The 26,201-nt window shown below is 31.4% G+C and overlaps 1 protein-coding gene across 4 annotated transcripts in view; it reads left to right on the forward strand.

Annotated features, from left to right (window-relative positions):
* LOC143229964 (eukaryotic translation initiation factor 5-like) overlaps positions 1-26,201 on the forward strand; it is an 80,722-nt gene that overhangs the window by 17,648 nt on the left and 36,873 nt on the right. For 3 of the 4 annotated variants that reach the window (XM_076462856.1, XM_076462858.1, XM_076462857.1), the window contains 6 exons: positions 1,555-1,867; positions 8,843-8,924; positions 9,080-9,252; positions 11,040-11,156; positions 16,851-17,003; positions 24,072-24,230. In XM_076462856.1, coding sequence (XP_076318971.1) covers positions 1,793-1,867; positions 8,843-8,924; positions 9,080-9,252; positions 11,040-11,156; positions 16,851-17,003; positions 24,072-24,230 — 759 coding nt within the window. In that variant the 5' untranslated portion in view covers positions 1,555-1,792. Of the gene's footprint in view, positions 1-1,542; positions 1,868-8,842; positions 8,925-9,079; positions 9,253-11,039; positions 11,157-16,850; positions 17,004-24,071; positions 24,231-26,201 lie in introns of all 4 variants that reach the window. The other variant, XM_076462859.1, reaches the window with a different exon arrangement.

The following is a 26,201-nucleotide window of genomic DNA, read 5'->3' on the forward strand; positions in this document are numbered from 1 at the left end:
GTCTAACTTGGAAACAGGAGTGGAAAAGCCAACTTTAGGTGACTGATGATGGGTTTTGTACTTACCTGTTAGTCTTCCTGGAGAGTTATGATTATTAAAGTTATGCTACAAAAAGTCCTTTACAACTTGAATTATGTAGTTTTTCTCTTAATGTTGTAGAGTAGATGTAAACAGGTTTTATGCAATTTATGTGTTTGTTTTTTTAACTTTGTTTTGTTTTACCTTAATTTCCTTTTATGAATTTTACTAAATTTACTTTTAACTTTTCACTGGATGTGTGGCGCAGATAGCCGAGCTGCTTTGTACCATAAAACACTAAATCAACCAATCAACCATTTATGGTCAAAATACACTTTTTTTCTAAAGTAATTTTCAATCTCTTTTTAAATTGAAACTGTATCAAAACTTGAATATATATATATATATATATATTAAAGGTCACTGTATGTTAAAGTACAACAGAATCAAATCTTCATAGATATAGAACAAAACTTGTAGATTCTTTATGTAACAGTTTTTACAGTCTTATTGTCACTTGCATACATTTTTTATATACATGAATCTTATGTAAATCAGTTAAGGCATAAACTTGTCTCCGAAGTAGTCTAGGGGTAGACCACATTTATATTAGAAGTATACTATATGTTTTCAGACATGGTGACAAGTTTTTTTATTATAAACACCCAGTCTTTGAGTTAATTAGGCAAAGTTTGGAGTACTGGGCAAGCTGCAGATGGATGTGATCTTAAAGTAAGAACAAAAACAATATTCTGATAAAGGGTTGATTTGTTAACCTAAAAATAAACCTACTTTATTCCCAGATGAACTTGTCTCTCAAGATGCTGCATTTACCAAGTTCCTCTTGATCAAAATAGAAGTTTATACTGGTATCAATTTTAAATAGATATTGCATTTAGCTTTATTGATCCTTTTTAGCCATTTGTATAAAAAAAAAAAAAAAATGGCTTTATAGAGCTAAAGAACCAGTTTTTTTATTGCAGAAGATATGTAATTACTACCCTCTTCTATGGGGGATTTTAGATGGGGTTATAGCCTTTACTCACTCATAGCCTGGAAACAAGTGCAAGTTTGGCCATACTGGTATGCAATTCAGATTCCAAATATTACAAGGAGTTTATTCAGAATTTAAAAAAGAGGGCATAAGAAAACTTTGTGGATCAACCCACCAAAAATGTCTCCACAACTTGCAGACTGTGTGTTCAAAAATATAAAACTAACTTGTAAAAGACTGGAGTAGATAGGGTGTCAATTTGAAGGTGTAGCAAGCACATAAAATATGGAAAGGATGGTCATTTGCTTGTATGGACAATCAGATCTACTCTGAAAATAGGTTTTCTGATATCAGTGAAATTCTTTATACAGCCTCATCTGTAATCTGTATCACAGTAGTTTTTCTACAAAATCTATTAAAGTTGTTTTATTATTGTTTTTTCCAACTATTGTGGCTGTTTTAAATATTTTCTCTTGTAAAACCTATTTCCATAAGATCTATTTCCTTATAAAAGACTATTTAATATTCAGTTTCCATTACAGGTGTTTGTGTCATCACCAAAAATTGAAGCCCTTCAGATCGTGACTGTTCATACCTATTTATGTGTCTTTCATCCCATATTCTGTAAAACCATCAGCTCTAAGGCTTTTGGAAAGTCTACACCAGCACAAATATTTTTGGGAAGAGTCCATCTCCACCAAGGCTTATTGGAAGAATCTGTGAGCAAGTTTATTGGTTAGATTTTTTTGTGAGCAGCATCCAAAACCATCAGCAACCAAGATGGGCAGTGTCAACGTAAATCGTAATCTTTCAGACCAGTTTTATCGTTATAAGATGCCAAAAATTATTGCTAAGGTAGGTTCATTGTTGTTATAGTTTTTACTTTCTATTCATGAATTTTATACAGCTGATTAATACAAATAACTATGAAAGTATAAAATGTTTTATTTTTCTCTATTTTTTATTTCCTTATGGAAATATCACAAGAAATTTTGTAGTTGTGAATTTTATTAATTTTGTAACATTAGATCTATATTTTTTTATGAACAGAAGAAATGTGCCCACATTGGTAATTTAATGTTGGTATAGATGTGTTAGATTAAGTTGTATGTTATTTCATTGTTAAGCTTAACACATGCATCTAACAGTTTACTCAGTCACCTACACTTGATACGAAGTTGGTTTCCAGTCTTGATCTGGTTGGAAGTTAATATTAGTGACAAACATAACAGTCTGTAATTATCTGTACTGAGTATTGGGTTAATTTTGAGTTCTGATATAATGGGTAACTTAGCCTCATTTGGATGTTGATGGTAACTCTTTTGTAACAGATTACAGGTCAAAGGCCATGTCATTGCATTTGTTGATTTGCATTCAAAATGTTATTGAAATACTACCTTATGAACTTTTGTCAGTGAGTTTGGAATCAAATTGTAGATAATTCAAACTTTAACCCATAAACGACAGCCATCATTAATATTGATGCTACTTACAACATTCCAGGTGTTTAAGGGCTAATGTTATACAAATTCTTAATTTAAAAGAACACATCCAAATATGGATTTTAGTGAGTTTTTTTTCTTTTTTTGTTGAACTTATAATTTGTGTCACTTCTTTTGAATTTTCTTTTTATTCTGACCCTGATGTTTTGGTTGCATTTTCCTACCTCAGAACTTTCCTGTTCATTTAGTACTTTATCCTCCCTTCATGTTTTGATTTGCGGAGGTTCTGTAGTTTCATTATTTCTTTTTTCTTGATTGTAGTTGTCAAGAGACAACTTTTCAACCTTGTATTAGAGACTTGACTGCTATTTATTGGGGTTTTTCTGAATAAAATCCTGTTTTCCTTTAGGTTCTTTTACCTTCCTATTAGGTATTTGTATTGCACATTGCACTTTTCTCCTATCACAAGATGTTGATGGGTCTTCCTGCCTATTTGAAGACTTTGGCTTTTTTCAGCAACTCTCCATAACTCCATTTTCTTTTGTCCCCCCTGTTACATCACGATCCACTTTATTTCATCCTGCAAGAATCAGTCTGAGGTGGCTTGGGTTTTACTTCTCCAGGGTACCTTCCATGTGGAGTTCATTCTCGTTAGGAGTTTTCACGTCTGTTTTATGGATGTTGTAAGTCAGTGTGTTGGATACATGTTTTCATATTCATGTTTCCTTGGCATTCAGACATTTTTTCTGTATTTTCTTTGTCACAGGTGTTTTTTTTAGGGTGTTTATGTTTGGCTGTGTCTCAGCTTCCTCTGTGTTTAGCCAATTGGTCTAGACCTTTGCCTGTCTGCTTCCTTCTCAGAACATAGTGTACACTTTTTCAGGTATGGCTGGATAGGTATAGCTTTCTCACTGGCTGTACTTGATCTCCATATTCATTTTTTTATGTATTTATTTGGGATGCTGCCTATGTGGGTTGGTGTATCAAAACGAAGATTTCATTCATCATATCTTATCAGTTTTTAGTTTTGTTAGTATGTTTTTTCATCTCGGTTCTTGGTTGGGACCAACCTTTTCCCCTGCAGTTTAGAGTTCTGGTACATCTTTTAAGTGGCTTCTCATCTTCTCTCTTTCCTGACAGTTATTAAAGTTTTCTCTTGTTTGGGACTATGAGCTTCTCTCGCAGCTCTCATTTCTCTTGGTTGTATCATCATGTTTCATCTTTTGTAGATATGTGGATCATCAGATGCTGTTTTGCATGTGATTCCTTCAATGCTCCTCTTACCCTTTCCCCTCACTAAGAATCTGTATTGCTACTAGATGAATAGGACCACTGTTGATGCTGGAATTCTAGGTACTTCTTTTTCTATTTGGGGAGCATCTCTCAACACTTTCAACTCTGCTCTCCATATCACTCTTTTTGACACTTGCTGTTTGTCAGTTAGTACTTTCTGTCCTGTAAGGTCTTTGAGACAAAGTGGTGATGCATTCCTACTACAATTGTGTTGTAGAGTTTTACATCATGCATGTATGCATTTGGCTGAGTGTCCTTGGTTTTCAAAGTTCAAATATTTGGTACTTTGGGCTCACATTATATTGGTTTGTGGGCATGTCATCGCTGGGAGGCCTTGAATCTGGTTGCCGATTGGATATTTCATCCCAACAGGATTCTCTCAACATGGTAATTTTGGGTCCTCTAGTTTTCAGGTGTAGTTTGCAATTTGAAGTGTGCCCAATATGGCATTTTTCATCTTGTATTTTATACACACCTTATTCATTTTTGTTCTCCTATTCCTTATTCCTTGGCAAGTGTAACAGATGGTCACTGTTGGGATTGGGTAAGTAGTTACACCCATATATCTGCGTATTTCTTGTCTTTGTGTTATCCCAGTAGCTCAGAACTCCATGTCGAGTTTGGTTAGTGGCATGGTCCATTTTTGTTATGTTTTTTGGTGTCACATTCTGTTCATTGGTCACACGCTGGTGTTCAACACTCGTAATTCCATCTTCACACATTTGTCTTGTCCCTCGCTGTAAGGTCAGGTCTTTCCAAATATATTGCTTCCTTGGTTTTCCCATCTAGTTCATCATTCCTATTTGGTATTTTTTTTTAGAGTTGATGTATGTTACATTGTTGATCTGTACATTTATATTATTATCCTTTCAGTAATTCTATTCTTTGTTTCATCCTTTTTCACTTAACCTTCTAACCGGTTACCTTTTTGTTTCTGCTGTTGTGGGATTTGGGGCAGTTTTTGCCTTCCATTTTGGTTTGCCAATTTTGCTTTTATGAAGTAGTTATTTTCTGTTTGTTATTTTATTCTCTACTGCTCTTTCAACTCAACTTCCTTCTGGAAGTTGGAACTTCCTAGTTATTCTTCATGCTTTTTATAATCTTCCCTCTTATCCTCTGTTAATAGATTTATTTTATTTGTTCTTCCTCTTCTTGATATTATTGACTTGTGGTCACTTTTTCCAACATAGTTTTTTAATCAGGTTTTCCCATGTTTGATCTTTAGTTCCTTTCCTTTATGCACTTGAATTCAGCTACTCTTGAGATTAATTATGCTTTCATTTCTCTTTCCTCTCCTGTCTTTAGGTTTATTAGACAACTGTTCAATGTCTTTTCCCAACTAAGGCCCTAAGATTTCTGACACAGTATTATTCCTTATTTCTTGGGTAAGTTAACTTCATTAGAGTCCCACTCTTTCTCATGATTTGTTTCTTCCATACTGCCATTATGGGTTGAATATTCTTCTTTTCCTCTGGATGTTTGTCATTTTTTTTCATATTTTTTCTTCTTCAAATCTGTCACCTTCCAAGTCACTAGCTGTTCTTTTTCCATCTTTCCTGGGAGCATGTCATCGGAGTGGGTGTATGTGCTACTCCATTTATTTTTCACTTGTTTTACAGAGGCCTTTTGCTACATGTTTTGGATCTTGCTCTATGGTGAGTGATGCCTGACCAGGTATACTTACTATCACATCCATATTGTACGTCTTATGACCACGCTAGATGACTATAATGTTGAAACGCTTCCTACCACATACCGGATGTGCAGTTCCAGATGCTGCCAAGTGTTGGTTGTTTGACTCTGTCTGATTGATATATGTATCACTAAAACATACTTCAAAAATTTAACTCCTAACAAAGTCATATTTTGCATATTGTTGAGATGGGGTGTTCCATAGGACCATTTGTCGATACATCTAATGGTCTTTTGCTTCATAAATATGCTTGTCCCAGACTACACTTAGAGATAATGCAGACAGGTATTATTGCCCATCTCTGAAGCTCCATAGCATTTGAGTCTTTTCCCACAGTGAGATTGTACTTTGAAAAGCAGAGCCACCATGGTCACCTATTGCACTCTGACCAGTGTTGAAATGGTGGAACATTGGGGTCTAATAATTCTGAGTGATGCACAATTGCACTTGTTTGAGGTTAGGGGAGTGCCAATCTGCTGGTGTCAGTGACATGACAGCCTTTCCTAAACAGACCTGATGTACAATTTCAGATGTCGATTCCTCGTTGGGTCTGGTGTTGGTTGGAGATGATCCAGTCACACAAGTCTTCCTATATTTAATTGGTGCACTCCTACCATGAACTTGATAATAAATTTTCAGTATCACCAGATTTTGGACTGGTGATGCAATTCTGTGTTGAGGTCTCTCTTCATCTTTCTACCATCTACTGGATGTTTTTCTCAGTGGATCTGGTGTTAGTTGAAGCTGGATGAAACACATGAATTCATGCATGTGCAAGGCTGATTTCCTCATTCTTACCATGGACTGAATGAAAGATTCTCAATACCACCAGGTTTTGGACCAGAGATGAAAACCTCCTGGGCTCTACGTTACTTCCTGTTATTTGCTAGATGTTGGTTCCCAGTAGATCCAGAGTTGATTGTATTTGAGATGCACACATGCAGAGGTGGGTTATTGGTACAGCAGCTTGCCTTTTTTCCCATTACTCATTTTTGAGGTGAAAAGTAAAGGATCATTTTCTTACTGTGGATCTGATTTACCATTCCAGATGCCACCAAGTGTTGTTTGAGATTGAACTCCTATTTACTGTCTATCAAGCTGTGGCCACTTGACACCTAGGAGTTTGGTTAATAATTACAACGTTATGGAGTATATCTATGTTTTTGTCCTTTTGTTTTAGCAGCACTTAACTCCAGCATAAAGCATATATTTTGCTTAGGAGTGGTGCAGTCTTGCACTGCCATGATGTTTCTTTTTCTTTTCACACACAACATGGTCTTTCTTTGGACAATTTTCAGAAGGAAAATGGTCTTCCCCAGTTCACTGTGGGATTTTTTTTTTGTGAGAAAAGATATTGGAAGCCAACATTTTCCTAAACTGAAAATGTATTTCTGAACAGATACTTCCCCTTACATTTTTCACTCATCCTTCCCACTCGTGATGTAATTAACAGATGCAACAGGTGCTAATTATAATAGTGGTAGTGTCACATTCCTGTTGGAGGAGGATAGCTGCATTATAATTTGCATGTAGTTATGCAGAAAGAAGTGAGAGGGTAACAAGATTGGCAGTGATAAAACAAATTTGAACCAGTAGAGGACAGTAGTAAATGAGAAAGATTTTTGTGAAAGATGTAATCATCAATTCAAAATCCATTTTAAGTTTAGGAAAATGTTAACTTTTCCACCTTCTTGGGTCATGCAATCTCTGATTTATGGTTGTAGATGCTCCAATTCCATCCTTAGCCTCGAATGTGGTGCCATACGTGTGTTTTTTATTTATATTCCCTGTTGCATATACTCCTCTGCTTCTGTTATACCTCTAGCTCATTCTTTAGAATATGAAGTTTTCACTTTCTTCTCCAGATACTGAGATCCAGAGTTGCCAATTTTTGGTATAATTTGCATTTCAGAGGGAGCAGCATGCTTTGTCCCCCTTTGATTTCTGATACCTATGCTTTGGAAGAATTGTTTCTATCTTTTCTTCTTTATTATAGCAGCATTATACTCTTCAGTAAGGTGTCCAGCATTGTTGTTTACCATATTCAGTTGTTGAATTGTCTGTAGTCCTCTCTGAGCAACTAAAACTCTGTCAGGATCATAATCCAGATGTAATTTTGAGACACCTGAAGAAGTATGTTGCTTAATTTGGGGGTTCATCAATTCCTTCCTTCTCACTTAGTGCTTTTGTCACTGCTTATTTTGTCTCTGTGGATCCAGCTGAAGTTAAGAATAACAAGCTAGCCAGTATCTTGTTAAGGCACTATAGCTGTCCAGCAAATATTTGACAAGCAAATTTTGAAAGAACATAATTCACCTTCTTATTCTTAACAAGACATGGTAGAAAGTTAAGATAATTCTGTAGAGCAGAAATGACATTAGGAGCAGTGAGCCATGCCATAATATAGGCTCAAACTATAATGTTACAGATATTGTGGACTTCTCTTTCCAAATGGTCAGTGAGCTTAAATTGTCCCATAAATATCTACGTTTTGAAGACATATAGACCTAGGCCATCCATTGTTTATGATGTAGGTGCTAGAAATTACACTCCACAAAAAGGGACACCACCAAGGAAGATTAAAGGTTGTTCAAGACGATTTTGATAATCTTTACATTGCCTGACTTGAATTTGTTTTGTAATAATTTAAGAAACTGATGTCTTACACTGCATATTGCAGAAATGAAAGGTGACAGCGTGGATTATTTATGTAAGGAACGTTCTTGAATATTGTGAACAATGTGACATATTCTGGGATATTTAAGAATAATACAGAACTTTCCAGAGTTTGTCAGAACATTCTGGAATGATCTAGAATATGCAGATGTAATGCGAACTGTAAGATAAAATTTAAGCTACCTTGAACAACCTCTAAATATTATTCAATATAGATCAAATTTGGTGTGAGTTATTTATATATTGGAACAAAATGAAGCACGAGTGTTGTAAATGAAAACTTCAGAAATAAGGGCTATCCAAATGTATGTTATATTTTGTATTATATTCATAAACTGTACTAGAAAGTTTTGTATTTTGTAATATTTCCATCAAGATCAGCTACTATGGTATATGTGTTCTTGGATATTTATCAAGAAAACTAAGCCAGGACTTCTAGACATGTTATTGTAAGTAGGTAACTTCTCATTCTGACTTTTGAGTTGGAAATTGTAACTAATAGTAAAATATAGCTTGGCATGGTTCTAAAAATTGGAACTGATTGTGAAAACAAAACACGTACATTTAAACTAAAAGATGCTCTAATTGTAACCCACATGGACATTGTTACTGTTAGAATATTTTTATAGTTTATATATGACTCCTGATCCAAAAAATTATATTGTATATCTTTGAAGTATTTTAATAACATTTTTAAACTTATAGTTGTTGACATGTTTTTGGTAGGTTGAAGGCAAAGGGAATGGTATCAAAACAGTAATTGTGAATATGGTGGAAATTGCCAAGGCTCTCAATAGACCTCCAACTTGTAAGTAGCAGAGAAAGAAGTGTAACCTAAAACCACATCTTGTCACTGCTTTCCAGTTTAAATATATTAGTAAAGAAAATATTTGTTATTCCATTTTGCTCTTTTTGTGTGTTTTTTTAAATATAAACATGTGTTAAACAATTTTTCATTTTCAGATCCTACAAAATATTTTGGATGTGAACTTGGGGCTCAAACTCAGTTTGATGTGAAGAATGAACGTTATATTGTTAATGGATCCCATGAAGCAGGAAAACTGCAAGACCTCCTTGATGGCTTTATCCGTCGCTTTATTTTGTGTCCATCTTGTGAAAATCCAGAAACTATTCTGGTAAAAGTGTTTGTCATGGAATGTTTTTTGTAAGCTTGTAAACTCTTAGTGTTTGGTCTGTTTTGATGTTTCTAATGCTAGGTTTCATATCTTATGCAAACCTTAGATTTGTTGGATTCATTTATCTCAAGTTGTTAGGGAGAAGTTTTTTAATTATTTGGTTTGCTGAACTTGTTTTTTTGGGGGGTGTCCAGATTGTTGAGTCTGTTAAACTGATTTAGATTCAGGTATCCAGATTGTTAGGTCTCTTGGACTATCTCTTAATGTCTTTGGGATCAGTAATATAATCTGTTGTTATTGAAATGCTGTAATTAGGCAGTAGTCATATTAATGTACTATAAAATATGGTCAATATGTTGTTAGTGAGCTGTACCTATGACTTTAAGTATGATATTAATAGAAGATGAGCTGTATATAGCTTGTAAGTTTGTTCTTAGCTATAAATATCTTAACATAGTTAGTGAGGTACAAATAGTTTCACCCAAGTGAGCAAAATCACCCTTTCTGAATATGGTTTGTTGTAGTTTGCTGTGAATACCATCTTCAGCATATTATTAATAAGTGGTAACTACTTACCTTGATCAGTTAAACTATCCAAATACATATTATGTACAGACTTTTTAGTCACTGTATTTTGGTCAGTTGTTTTTGTAAAGATGCTCTTCCTTGTTTGAGGTTCATTTACTTTCTGAAACTGTAAGCCAAATAGCATTTGGTGGATATGCATTTCTCTTATTTATGTATATATATTTCTTGGTATATTCCAACCCTAGTGGCATTGTTATAGCAGCATCTGAGGGTGACTTTTGTGTTTAGGGTTTCAGATTGTGAGAAACTTTTTGTATGTCATTGTATTTCTTTGTTTGTTAAGAATTGTTTTGTCAGTTCCACTGTTACTTCTTGAACTTGCATTATCTACTCTCTGGAGGTCAGTTATCCAGTTATTTCACTATTTTTTGTTGTTTGCTTATCCAGTTTTGACTGCTGTATGGAGGTCATGTGTCCACTTTATGACTGCTTGCTGGGGGTCAGTTATTCATCATGTTGCATGACTGCTTTGTTCTCTGGAAGCCACTTATTATGTTGCATGGCTGCTATCTGTAAGCCACTTATCGTGTTGCATGGCTGCTATCTGTAAGCCACTTATCGTGTTGCATGGCTGCTATCTGTAAGCCACTTATCGTGTTGCATGGCTGCTATCTATAAGCCACTTATCGTGTTGCATGGCTACTATCTGTAAGCCACTTATCCAATCATATTACTTCTCTCTTCAGGTCACTTATTGAAGCTGTGGTTATTGTTATTATTGCCACCTACCATTTGCTATAAAGTTTAAATGTTATCCTGATTCTTGAGCTAATGTGCCATTATGAGAAAGTTGTTTATTGATAGGTAGTACCTCAGTGTGATATCATAATATGTTGAATTAAAACCTGTGAACTGGTTGGAGAAAACTACTGTCTAGAGGATATTATCTGTTTGAAATTTAATCCTAAAGCTTTTAACTTTTAGGGAATGTGAGAATGTGTAAGTTAATACAAGAAAAGAAAATCTTAAAGAATAACATGTTAGTAGGATGAAAGGCCACATAGATCTGAATAGCAACTAAAGGGTGATAAAAAAGTCTAAAAGGAACAGATCTCTAAATTGTAATTAACACTAGACGTTTAACTGGTAGCTGTTGGTTAGAAAGGTGTAGAGGAACCATGTGTAGAAAAATGTTCTTTCTCAGTCTGTACATTTAGACAATACATGCATCTGAGGATTAAATGTAACATATTTTACAGGGTGTTCTTCAGAAGAAAGGTGTCATCACCATCAAGTGTATTGCTTGTGGCTACAGTGGTACTTTGGATTCTGCACACAAGTTGACAACTTTCATTTTGAAGAACCCACCAAGCCAGGTAATTATACACTGCCAATTATTATGATTCAGACCTAGGCCTTATGCAGCGATTGTCACCAACTGTTATTAATTGTGTTTGTGTGGTGACTTATTTCTGCTAATTCATTGCCAAGCTGTTAAGTTGTGAACCTTCCTGAAATATTGTTTATACAACAGCCACTCTTACTTAATCACTGAAGTATAGTTATGTGTTGCATTTGCAACATGAAATGATTTGTGTAGCTAATCTAAATAATTAGTTTCTACTCTAAACACGCACAAATAATCAACATATTAAATTAAAAAATAAAACATTTTAAATGTGAGTGTAATACTTATTTCAAGCTCTTTTGTGAGCATTCGTAGTCAAGTTGAATTGATTATTTGAATTATGTACTTTTATGTTAAATTATTAATTGTAAATAATGCTTATGTTTGTTATACCTTGTTGATATAATGTTAGGATAGGCTGTTAGGCCACCATTACTTGCTTGAATTCTAAGGGCAGACAGGACAAGGGACAGGAGTTGTGAATATTGAGTAGTTAATGTATTGTCTACAAACAATTATACTTTAAAAACAGGTCCTTGTGGGAGATTGTGCATTTGGGGTGAGCCATTGACTCTTCAGCAGGAGAGAAAGGAGAAACCAAAGCCAAAACATCAAATTTGTTAAATGGCACATGTATAAAATGTGTGCCAGACTGGTGATTGTCATTTTGTGATTAATTACTTTAATATCAAGAGGAGCATATTTTGCCTTGAGAAGCTTTTTGAATTTTATGATGCCATATTCTCTGAAGAGGCTAAACTGAGAAGTTTATTCTCTCAGACATGAACTTCATACCATATATTGTCCCAGAGGCTGGGACTGCCATTGCATTTAAACACAACAGTATCCACTATGAACTCTTGGCTGCTCACACTGGAACAATCATTATTTTAAGGTACTTTCTGGAGGGCTTGCCTAAAGTACATCATCATCATGCTGAAGATTGGAGGTTCCTTTCTGATAATACTTCATTGTATCTAGCAGTAGGAGACTTCACTGTGAGATACTTCACGTGGGATGCAGAGATTTACATTTTGTTACCTGCAATATACCCACCAACCTCACGCTGCAAAACTCAAGCAAAACAACAGGAATTGCTGTGAGCCATGGTGATGTGACTCCTATATAGATCTTGTTTTAGCTAACCCCACTTGTTATCTCTACCTGGAATAGGGAATGTATCACATACATTGATCACCTTGTGCAATGTGCAAGAATACTTGAAGACAAAGTGATATAAAATGAAAGTGTCAAGGATGTGCTTGGATCCTCATGAAGCAAAGGTAAATCAACAGAAAAGGGAATGCCTCATACTGGTAGATTATGATGAAATCTGAAATGTGTGAAATTATGCTTGGGCTGAATTCATACATAATAAGGCACTACCCAGCCTTGACAAGAGAGACAAGCATAATACAGAATAAAGCCTGTGCTCCGTACAGGTAAGTTTCTAAAACATATGAACCATATACAGTAAGGCAAGTCTTACAGGTGTACAGGTAGGGTTCTAAAACATATGAACCAGTAAGGCAAGTCTTACAGGTGTACAGGTAGAGTTCTAAAACATATGAACCAGTAAGGCAAGTTTTATAGGTTCTTCATATTGTTACTTCCACAGACTTCTAACTGGCACATAAACCAAAACTAATCAGGACATTTGTCATTTACAGTGATAAAGGTACCCTATTCCATACACATAAAGACAAAGCTGAGGCCTTCATGTACATGTGCAATAATTTATATAACCAACAGTGGTAGGAGAGGCTTAAGCTACAACCTTCTTGATCTGAACTACAACAGGTGGCTTGTCTGAAAACCATTTTAGCTTGCATCAACTATACCGAACCTTAAATATACTTATAGATAGAACTGCAAGTCCTGATAGTGTAAGAATATTTATCTTTAAAAACTTTATAGAAGCGAACCTGTTGGAATGTTAACACAGTTGGGCAACAGGTGACATTCCTGAAAGTTGGACTGATGCCTTTGTCAGATCTTTATCTAAACCTGTGAAGGATCTGTTATCATATTGTCTTACAAAGTATTATTGGCAGGCTTCCAGACAAAATTGTAACCTTCCTGTGAGAATGAATAAATACTGTGTCATCATTAGATGGTTATCACGATAGAAGAGAAACTTTGATCATTGCTCTGCTTAGTCTGCAGCTAACACATAGAAGGCTTTGAATTATGTAAGAATGCCTTGGCAATAGCTTTCTATTTGAAAGATGTCCATTCTTGTTTACAAAATGCTCAGAATAGACATCAGTGTAAAATGCGTTGTATCCAAACCAGCTACTAAAAGATGAATCGTGAAACATGGATGTTGTCAGTTAAATTGAATCACCATCAACACTGGTTTGCCTCAAGTATCAACACTTTCACCATTTTTTTGGCATACACATTATGGATTTAGTTTATTCTAGCCAGTCTTTGCTTATAACATTTTGAAGTACAGCAGAAATTGCAGTAAAGCTGATGTTGATGGCATAGAAAGCAAGATGCAACCATCCTACAGCAGGATGATCAACTGGTGTAGTAACATAAAAATGGTCATCAGTACTGCCAAACCCATGTTTTGCACATTTGAGAACAGATGCGCTGATAAGAATAACCATCACAACCTTTCATGAGCGCTGTTGTTGTAAAAGAAACACAAAAGTACTTGGGTATAACTTGGCAAAAGAAACTTCACCCCTCACATTAACACCATGATTATCAGAGCTACCAAATAGTAGTTGAGTTTAGTTACATGTCAGAGGGGTTTTATTTATATCTGAAGCACAGTGGTTCGAAGAAAGACCTTTGTTCTTGAAACTTGGAAAAATTAAATTATATTTAAGTTACTGTAAATAATGAATTTGTTAGTACCTTTCTCTAATAGATGATTCTGTCAGTTTATCATGGATTTCTTAGTGAAATTTCTCCCAGATGAAGTCTTGTTATTTTTTTCATCCTAGGTGTTACTATGCATATCTGATACTGAATATTTTATAAAACATTAGTTATTTAACCTAGGCTTATTTGATTCAGGAAAGTCCTTGAATTCTCTTCCATAAGTCTGTTCAGGTAATGCAGTCAAAGTTTTAACTCTCACTACAGGCTTGGTTGAAGTGGCCCAGCTTACGAAAACTTGCCTTTATTGTTTCTGTATTGTAACTTCAAATATGTTTTGATATATTGTCACAAAATTTTGCAAGCTTTCAGTAATTTTTAAGTGCCATTAGAAGATAAAATATAATTTTTCATCAGTATTTTCACTAAAACGTTCTTAACGAAAAATATCAAATTTCATTTCCATAATCTGGAAAACCTATTAAAATGTTTTCAAACATTTGTTTTCAGTAAAACTTTTATATTTTATTTGTTTTTCTTTTCCTCAAGTTTGTAGAAGATTGATTAATTTGACTGGCCTCATAATTATCAAACAAAAATTAAAATAAATACAAGTTACCCTTTTTTCCTGTCTAAAATGACTTCAGATCGTAACATGAAACTATTCTTATCATAAATAACTTTAAACTTGAAATGGTATACACTTGTTTATACTAAAATTATTGTTTTATTGCCTTTTGAACTGTGTCTAACTAATATTCACACATAAAATATGTCACATGTGGAACTAACATTATCAAGTTACTTAAACAAGATTCTTGTCACCATACCTCAGGAAAAATGGTTATTCTTTGTTACCTAATCTTATTTTTAAAAAGTTTGTAATTTTTGCATTTTAGGTGCTTTTATAATAAGTAAAAATGCACATGAAAAATAAGAAAAAAGTTATTACCTGGGTCGTCTTTTTCTTTCACTGTCAACTGTTTATGACACTAACTTTTTTATACAAAGAGTATTATTGCATTATTATAGTTTTTATTTTAATTTCGTAATGCATAATGCACACAATGTCCCATAACTATCCCAATTTTTATGACTTTATAACTATATTGAATTATAATTCTCTATATTGAAAACAGTATAATATGTCATTTGATAGATAAAACCTTGGCTCTCCAGTGGTTATAGATAACATAGTATTACACATTGGAAAGAACTGTTGGCAATTTCTGAAGAAGAATGTTGCAAAAGGGATGTGATTTTATATTTGATGGCTCTGAAACTGAAAATTGAAGGCTGTTACATTGCCTTGTCTGAGAGAAAACAATATTATCAGGTCATCCCTTAAGTAATGTCTGATTTTAGGTCCAGAAAAAAGAAAAAGGATTTGAAAACCTTTTAATGTTATTTAATCAATAATGTAAGTTCCATTATTATCAATTACTTCCTGCCACCAATTCACAAGCTTCTGAATGTCACTTATATAAAATCCCTTGGGTTTAGAGGAAAAGAATGCAGAGGGTAGTTTTAACATTTTCATGTGTTCCAAGTTCTTTTCTGTCAAGATAGTTCTTCAAACTTTGGAATATATGATAATTAGATGGAGCAAAGTCTGAAGAATAAGGAGGATGTGGAAGTTTTTCCCAGTCTAGTTCTTCAATATTTGCAGATGTGATCCTAGCTGTATGTGGCCATGCATTATTCTGGTGTAACACAACACCTTTACCATTGAACACTCCTCTTTTCTTTCAGTGCAACCTTTAAACTCACTAACTGTTGACAATATAAGTCTGTAATTGTTACACTGAGTGGCAGCAACTCAAAGTGTGATTCCACCAACAATATCCCACCAACAATTTTATATTTGTTGTCAAATCTTGTCATCATGGATTAAATGCTTAACAAGACTTTCCTAGGATGGAGGTCTATTTTGGGCTGTGCTTCAGCCAGTTTACCTGCACTGAGCCATTGTCTGCAACACTTAACATTTTTATAAAATATCCATTTTTCGTCTCCAGTCACTAACCTATTCAAAAATGGTGAGTTATATTCACAAGAGTGCAGAGAAGTGTTCTTCAACTGTTACAGCACAATGTTCATCAAGTGCAGCCAGCAGCAAGTTATCATTAAACTCAACAGGACAATCTGAATGTGTCACATCACTTAAACTGTAGTCATCTGATCTGAACTTCTGAAAACACCTTCAACGTTTTCTTTCATTGAGAGACTCTGCACCATAAACACCTTCAGTGTGTCATGTAGTTTCTGCTGCATTATTGCCTTTTTTAAGCTCAAAGCATGATATACCTAATGTGCATCTCAGACACATCCATTTTTGTAAGGGTTTATTTGATTAATGATATGAAAAAGTGAAGTTCAGTTACTTTGTTTTATTTGTCTGAACATTTTTGTACTCGTTCTACTGCAAATTTTAGTCATTAAAGCCTTCCACAAAGACAGAAATGATGATGCACTTTGTGTTAAATGTTCTTTCTTCTTGTATGAGTGGTAAATAAATTAGAGAAGAGGTGATACCTACAGAGATAAAATCAATTCTCATAACAAGGAAATTTCAAATTCTTTTTTTAATATTACTTTACAAATTAAGAACTTAAAACTTAGATATTATTGACACTTGAATTATTCAGAACATTTTTATGCTAAAATTATTTGTATCCCATGATGATAAAGAAGTGCAATTAAATTTTAAATGTAATGCACAAAAACCTTATGCACAGAATATGTTGACTGTAGCACAAGTGTTAAAGATGTCATACAGTTTGAGTTTGAAGTGTTTGTTATGTACATATGTAATAATTAATATTAGAGTATGGTAACAAGTGGATCATCATCAGTTAAATCTGGTAAGAAAAACAAAAGAAAATCAAAAGAAGAAAAATCTGGTAAGAACCAAGAAAATGGAGAAGATGGAGACAGTCCTCAACATGATTCTGATCCAGATATAATTGAAAACCAAATAGTAAGTGATTTGATACTAATTTATGTTTGTATTTTCAATGAATATAGTACTACCGTGTGAAAACTTTAAGTTACACATTATTAAACTGATAACTTTGTTCTGATATGATTGTTTACTGTAATTGTCGTAGCTTGGAAGCTATTATAACAGTAAAAAGAGCATTCAGAATTAATCAGTATAGGGTAAGTATTTCTCGCAGTTAAAAGCTAAGCTGACATAAAAATCTTCAAATTTTATGTAATTAAAGTTTTAAAAGGTGGGCATGGTTGTTAATAATAATTATATCAATTAGAAATAATAGTTTGAGGCTTTGTTCTCCTTATATTTTCATTCGTTTTCAGATGAAGATTGGAAATATATGATTAAAAAACCACAGTTTTTATCTGTTAAGAAGTTTTAACAGTTACTGGTATTAAGATTACAGTTTTGCATTCATCACATGTATACTAACATTATAAGTCTTAATTAATGTTAGCATGCCTTCATTGCTGACTATTTAACTATGAAATAATCTAAAGTTTGTTCAAACTACAAAACTTTAACATTTAAGCCAGTTTATTTAACTATGAAATAATCTAAAGTTTGTTCAAACTACAAAACTTTAACATTTAAGCCAGTTTATTTAACTATGAAATAATCTAAAGTTTGTTCAAACTACAAAACTTTAATATTTAAGCCAGTTTATTTAACTATGAAATAATCTAAAGTTTGTTCAAACTACCAAACTTTAACATTTAAGCCAGTTTATTTTACTGAAATAATCTAAAGTTTGTTCAAACTACCAAACTTTAACATTTAAGCCAGTTTATTTAACTATGAAATAATCTAAAGTTTGTTCAAACTACCAAACTTTAACATTTAAGCCAGTTTATTTAACTATGAAATAATCTAAAGTTTGTTCAAACTACCAAACTTTAACATTTAAGCCAGTTTATTTAACTATGAAATAATCTAAAGTTTGTTCGAACTACAAAACTAACATTTAAGCCAGTTTATTTAACTATGAAATGATCTAAAGTTTGTTCAAACTACAAAACTAACATTTAAGCCAATTTATTTAACTATGAAATAATCTAAAGTTTGTTCAAACTACCAAACTTTAACATTTAAGCCAGTTTATTTAACTATGAAATAATCTAAAGTTTGTTCAAACTACCAAACTTTAACATTTAAGCCAGTTTATTTAACTATGAAATAATCTAAAGTTTGTTCAAACTACAAAACTAACATTTAAGCCAATTTATTTAACTATGAAATAATCTAAAGTTTGTTCAAACTACCAAACTTTAACATTTAAGCCAGTTTATTTAACTATGAAATAATCTAAAGTTTGTTCAAACTACAAAACTTTAACATTTAAGCCAGTTTATTTAACTATGAAATAATCTAAAGTTTGTTCAAACTACAAAACTAACATTTAAGCCAGTTTATTTAACTATGAAATGATCTAAAGTTTGTTCAAACTACAAAACTAACATTTAAGCCAATTTATTTAACTATGAAATAATCTAAAGTTTGTTCAAACTACCAAACTTTAACATTTAAGCCAGTTTATTTAACTATGAAATAATCTAAAGTTTGTTCAAACTACCAAACTTTAACATTTAAGCCAGTTTATTTAACTATGAAATAATCTAAAGTTTGTTCAAACTACAAAACTAACATTTAAGCCAATTTATTTAACTATGAAATAATCTAAAGTTTGTTCAAACTACCAAACTTTAACATTTAAGCCAGTTTATTTAACTATGAAATAATCTAAAGTTTGTTCAAACTACAAAACTTTAACATTTAAGCCAGTTTATTTAACTATGAAATAATCTAAAGTTTGTTCAAACTACAAAACTAACATTTAAGCCAATTTATTTAACTATGAAATAATCTAAAGTTTGTTCAAACTACCAAACTTTAACATTTAAGCCAGTTTATTTAACTATGAAATAATCTAAAGTTTGTTCAAACTACAAAACTTTAACATTTAAGCCAGTTTATTTAACTATGAAATAATCTAAAGTTTGTTCAAACTACCAAACTTTAACATTTAGGCCAGTTTATTTAACTATGAAATAATCTAAAGTTTGTTCAAACTACAAAACTTTAATATTTAAGCCAGTTTATTTAACTGAAATAATCTAAAGTTTGTTCAAACTACAAAACTTTAACATTTAAGCCAGTTTATTTAACTATGAAATAATCTAAAGTTTGTTCAAACTACAAAACTAACATTTAAGCCAGTTTATTTAACTATGAAATAATCTAAAGTTTGTTCAAACTACCAAACTTTAACATTTAAGCCAGTTTATTTAACTATGAAATAATCTAAAGTTTGTTCAAACTACAAAACTTTAATATTTAAGCCAGTTTATTTAACTGAAATAATCTAAAGTTTGTTCAAACTACAAAACTTTAACATTTAAGCCAGTTTATTTAACTATGAAATAATCTAAAGTTTGTTCAAACTACCAAACTTTAACATTTAAGCCAGTTTATTTAACTATGAAATAATCTAAAGTTTGTTCAAACTACAAAACTAACATTTAAGCCAGTTTATTTAACTATGAAATAATCTAAAGTTTTTCAAGCTACCAAACTTTAACATTTAAGCCAGTTTATTTAACTATGAAATAATCTAATGTTTGTTCAAACTACCAAACTTTAACATTTAAGCCAGTTTATTTAACTATGAAATAATCTAAAGTTTGTTCAAACTACCAAACTTTAACATTTAAGCCAGTTTATTTAACTGAAATAATCTAAAGTTTGTTCAAACTACCAAACTTTAACATTTAAGCCAGTTTATTTAACTATGAAATAATCTAAAGTTTGTTCAAACTACCAAACTAACATTTAAGCCAATTTATTTAACTATGAAATAATCTAAAGTTTGTTCAAACTACCAAACTTTAACATTTAAGCCAGTTTATTTAACTATGAAATAATCTAAAGTTTGTTTAAACTACAAAACTAACATTTAAGCCAGTTTATTTAACTATGAAATAATCTAAAGTTTGTTCAAACTACAAAACTAACATTTAAGCCAGTTTATTTAACTATGAAATAATCTAAAGTTTGTTCAAACTACAAAACTAACATTTAAGCCAATTTATTTAACTATGAAATAATCTAAAGTTTGTTCAAACTACCAAACTTTAACATTTAAGCCAGTTTATTTAACTATGAAATAATCTAAAGTTTGTTCAAACTACAAAACTTTAACATTTAAGCCAGTTTATTTAACTATGAAATAATCTAAAGTTTGTTCAAACTACAAAACTAACATTTAAGCCAGTTTATTTAACTATGAAATGATCTAAAGTTTGTTCAAACTACAAAACTAACATTTAAGCCAATTTATTTAACTATGAAATAATCTAAAGTTTGTTCAAACTACCAAACTTTAACATTTAAGCCAGTTTATTTAACTATGAAATAATCTAAAGTTTGTTCAAACTACCAAACTTTAACATTTAAGCCAGTTTATTTAACTATGAAATAATCTAAAGTTTGTTCAAACTACAAAACTAACATTTAAGCCAATTTATTTAACTATGAAATAATCTAAAGTTTGTTCAAACTACCAAACTTTAACATTTAAGCCAGTTTATTTAACTATGAAATAATCTAAAGTTTGTTCAAACTACAAAACTTTAACATTTAAGCCAGTTTATTTAACTATGAAATAATCTAAAGTTTGTTCAAACTACAAAACTAACATTTAAGCCAATTTATTTAACTATGAAATAATCTAAAGTTTGTTCAAACTACCAAACTTTAACATTTAAGCCAGTTTATTTAACTATGAAATAATCTAAAGTTTGTTCAAACTACCAAACTTTAACATTTAAGCCAGTTTATTTAACTATGAAATAATCTAAAGTTTGTTCAAACTACCAAACTTTAACATTTAAGCCAGTTTATTTAACTATGAAATAATCTAAAGTTTTTTCAAACTACAAAACTAACATTTAAGCCAGTTTATTTAACTGAAATAATCTAAAGTTTGTTCAAACTACAAAACTTTAACATTTAAGCCAGTTTATTTAACTATGAAATAATCTAAAGTTTCTTCAAACTACCAAACTTTAACATTTAAGCCAGTTTATTTAACTATGAAATAATCTAAAGTTTGTTCAAACTACCAAACTTTAACATTTAAGCCAGTTTATTTAACTATGAAATAATCTAAAGTTTGTTCAAACTACAAAACTTTAACATTTAAGCCAGTTTATTTAACTATGAAATAATCTAAAGTTTGTTCAAACTACAAAACTTTAACATTTAAGCCAGTTTATTTAACTATGAAATAATCTAAAGTTTGTTCAAACTACCAAACTTTAACATTTAGGCCAGTTTATTTAACTATGAAATAATCTAAAGTTTGTTCAAACTACAAAACTTTAATATTTAAGCCAGTTTATTTAACTGAAATAATCTAAAGTTTGTTCAAACTACAAAACTTTAACATTTAAGCCAGTTTATTTAACTATGAAATAATCTAAAGTTTGTTCAAACTACAAAACTAACATTTAAGCCAGTTTATTTAACTATGAAATAATCTAAAGTTTGTTCAAACTACCAAACTTTAACATTTAAGCCAGTTTATTTAACTATGAAATAATCTAAAGTTTGTTCAAACTACAAAACTTTAATATTTAAGCCAGTTTATTTAACTGAAATAATCTAAAGTTTGTTCAAACTACAAAACTTTAACATTTAAGCCAGTTTATTTAACTATGAAATAATCTAAAGTTTGTTCAAACTACCAAACTTTAACATTTAAGCCAGTTTATTTAACTATGAAATAATCTAAAGTTTGTTCAAACTACAAAACTAACATTTAAGCCAGTTTATTTAACTATGAAATAATCTAAAGTTTTTTCAAGCTACCAAACTTTAACATTTAAGCCAGTTTATTTAACTATGAAATAATCTAATGTTTGTTCAAACTACCAAACTTTAACATTTAAGCCAGTTTATTTAACTATGAAATAATCTAAAGTTTGTTCAAACTACCAAACTTTAACATTTAAGCCAGTTTATTTAACTGAAATAATCTAAAGTTTGTTCAAACTACCAAACTTTAACATTTAAGCCAGTTTATTTAACTATGAAATAATCTAAAGTTTGTTCAAACTACCAAACTAACATTTAAGCCAATTTATTTAACTATGAAATAATCTAAAGTTTGTTCAAACTACCAAACTTTAACATTTAAGCCAGTTTATTTAACTATGAAATAATCTAAAGTTTGTTTAAACTACAAAACTAACATTTAAGCCAGTTTATTTAACTATGAAATAATCTAAAGTTTGTTCAAACTACAAAACTAACATTTAAGCCAGTTTATTTAACTATGAAATAATCTAAAGTTTGTTCAAACTACCAAACTTTAACATTTAAGCCAGTTTATTTAACTATGAAATAATCTAAAGTTTGTTCAAACTACAAAACTTTAACATTTAAGCCAGTTTATTTAACTATGAAATAATCTAAAGTTTGTTCAAACTACAAAACTTTAACATTTAAGCCAGTTTATTTAACTGAAATAATCTAAAGTTTGTTCAAACTACAAAACTTTAACATTTAAGCCAGTTTATTTAACTATGAAATAATCTAAAGTTTGTTCAAACTACCAAACTTTAACATTTAAGCCAGTTTATTTAACTATGAAATAATTTAAAGTTTGTTCAAACTACCAAACTTTAACATTTAAGCCAGTTTATTTAACTATGAAATAATCTAAAGTTTGTTCAAACTACAAAACTTTAACATTTAAGCCAGTTTATTTAACTATGAAATAATCTGAAGTTTGTTCAAACTACCAAACTTTAACATTTAAGCCAGTTTATTTAACTATGAAATAATCTAAAGTTTGTTCAAACTACAAAACTTTTAATATTTAAGCCAGTTTATTTAACTGAAATAATCTAAAGTTTGTTCAAACTACAAAACTTTAACATTTAAGCCAGTTTATTTAACTATGAAATAATCTAAAGTTTGTTCAAACTACAAAACTAACATTTAAGCCAGTTTATTTAACTATGAAATAATCTAAAGTTTGTTCAAACTACAAAACTTTAATATTTAAGTTTATTTAATACCTTTTGAAAAAGGAATTACTTTTGCAAACAGTGTTGAATTCACTTGAAGTGAACCGTTAAACTAAATTAGTATCTATGAAATATATTTTGATATTAATTTTGGTGATTGAGGGTATAATTGGGGTAAAGTTTGGGGCTAGATAATCATGACAGTAATATTTCCACAGTTATCCCTATGCTTCAAAACAGCAAAAGGATTTGATATGTGTATGTTTTTTTGGGGTACTTGTGTTGTTTACCAACCTTCTTTTCCTATATCCCAACATAGATGTATTTGTTTCTATACATAATGTGACTGTAAGAAGTATCCAAATTTGTCTGTGATTATATGTTGTCTTGACCACATAAATCATGTGACTGCAAGATATCTTTAGCAGGACAGCATCCTTTCATAGGAGTTTTGTTAAATGCTGGGACATTGTTTTATCATAGTGGTTGTGTATTACTCTTTAGCCATAACACACTTACGAAAAATAAAAAAAAACAGAATAAAATTTGAATACAAGAGATTTCCCTCCATTTTATTCCAATGAAATAAAAGCAGTGAACATCTGCGAAACCTCAAGTTTAATACTAAGTCAGTTTTGAATACATTTTAATATATCAAGATGAATAAATTCTGTAGCTGAGAGCAATAGATGTCTCAAGTAATTTAACTGCTAGGAAAAATGAATGACATAGAACAAAGGATTTTACCTTGAAATCATAATTAACCTATTTTAGTGAACTTGAAACTATGTAGCAAAAAGTGCAACATTATAATTAAATAAAAACAAACATGATGAATTGATTAAGAAATTCAGGAAACAAGGGGAGGTTGTTTTAATAAAACTATTAGGTATGTCAAGTATTATGTGACCAGTGTAAACTTTCAAATATGTTGAGTTATTTTTATTAAAACTATATTATCGACTTGTTCATTAACAAGGATTGGGAAGTTAAGAAATGTATGGTTATTATTGTGCAGGAGCACAGTATAGATGCTGATTGGAGTGTCGATACTGATGCACATTCTGTTGCTGAACGTATGGAGTCTCTTACATCTGCAGCCAAGGGTCTCATGCTGAACGATGACTTGGAGAGAACTCAACAAGAACGAGTAGATATGTTCTATGAATATGTGAGGGTATGGTGATCGGTTTATTTCTGGGTTTAAATTTTCATGTTTATTTATTATTCAAAATGTGATAGAAGTATTACAGTATTGTTTGTCTTTTATCCATTTACTAGCTTTGTCTGATCCATCAAAAAATGGTGTGTTGGAATTTTGTGAAAAACACTTGAGGCTTCTGTCCTAACTTTGGAGAGGTTTGTTCATCAACTTTTCCTCTTCATCATAAAAGAAAACAATCACACACTAAGAAAATAAATTTACAAGTATATTCTCAAAACAGTAAGGTGAATGGTGCAGTCTCATGTTGCGAGTGTTACAGACAAAAACAAATTGACAAATTTAATATATATTTTAGACCTTTTATCTGGGATGAAAATAAACAACTCTGGACAATAAAAGTCCGTGGTCTCACTAATAGAATTGTATCACCTAAACCTTGTCTCATAACATCCCAGCAGAATTTGAAGTGTGTACAATTTATCTGTTTCACGAAGTTGTCTTATTCAAGAAGAAATTTACATAAACCTTGTCATAAGTGCAAGTGATTACCTATTACCTGTTAACAAAATCGTTAACTCTCTTGTAACAGACTGATCACAGAGTCTGACCTTGTAACCATTGTGTGTTATAATTTTCAAACTATAACTTTTATTACAGTGTACATATTTTGCATATTATCAGCATATGTTACAAAGCTTTCAAATACAAAATATCTGATTTTATTATTGAAGTAATGATTTACTAATGCAGTTTTTTCTTTTTTAATGTTGACTCTCCAATATGCAAAGTTAATTTGTTTATAAGATTGAAAATACTTATATGCATTAAAACATTTTCAAATTTCTTGTGATGAAACTTTGTAACCTCCAAATAATTATCAAACATTTTAGAAATTTTATCATTCCTTTTTCTCTGTTGTACCTCTATGGGTTTGGTCAAATTGACCAATCTGGTAAGCAACAAAAAATGAAGAAATAGAAATGACAGTTTTTGTTTGAGAATAATTACAGGATATGACACAAAATCACAAATGTTTAGTCTAAGTAGCTACATTTAACCTCATAACATTGTTTATATATACACTTATTTTTATTTTATTGACATTTCTGTAGCGCTTAACATTACAAAAGTTACAATTATGCATATGCACTCCTGTTATTGAATCACGTATTATAAAACTGACCTTTACAAAGTGAACTGTCTTAGCTTTGTTTTTGTGGACCAGTATTTTGTAAAATAGTTCATTTCAGTTGCAGTACACTACATATGAACTTGTGTGTATATAATATATACAGGTTGTGTACAAATGAATGGTGGGAGTTAGTAAATATAGTGGTAAAAAAAATTGTGTTGTACTTTTGTTTATTTTATTTGCCCATTCAAAACTTAATAAATGCAGTTTTGTCTCTTTCAGAATGGTATTACACAAGATCAATTTTGCTCACCATTAACAGCACAGTACACATTATATTGATAATCAGTTTGTTCATATTTGGTCAACAATCTGTGGTGTAACACTTTCAGTTGCTGTAGTTACACTTTGTTATAAGTGAGCCAAGTTGGCAGTACTTTTGATGTACATAATGTTCTTTGTATCTCCTCACAGAAACAAATAGAGGTCAGGACTTCTTAGGGACTGTGCAATTGGCCCATTTCTTGTGATCTATTGGGCATAGAATCTGACATTTAAATCCCTAAAAACAGTCCTGAACCACCTTCATGCAATATTTTCATATGGTGGATCTTTTTTGTATTCCCTTGTAAATTGTTTTTGGACCAACTTCACTGTCTTCAGCTCAACTCGCCACCGAATGCGCGATACCTTTTCTCAAATGATACTCACTAGGACAGAACCTTGCATCATTGAAACCAATCTTTTAACAACACTGTGTGGATGTATAAAGAAGTTGATATGCGTATAATGATAAGTATTGTGATAGCAACATAGTGACAATTTCACAAAACACCACCATTCATTTTTGT

The sequence above is a fragment of the Tachypleus tridentatus genome, chromosome 10 (assembly GCF_004210375.1).
Source record: "Tachypleus tridentatus isolate NWPU-2018 chromosome 10, ASM421037v1, whole genome shotgun sequence".
Taxonomy (NCBI): domain Eukaryota; kingdom Metazoa; phylum Arthropoda; class Merostomata; order Xiphosura; family Limulidae; genus Tachypleus; species Tachypleus tridentatus.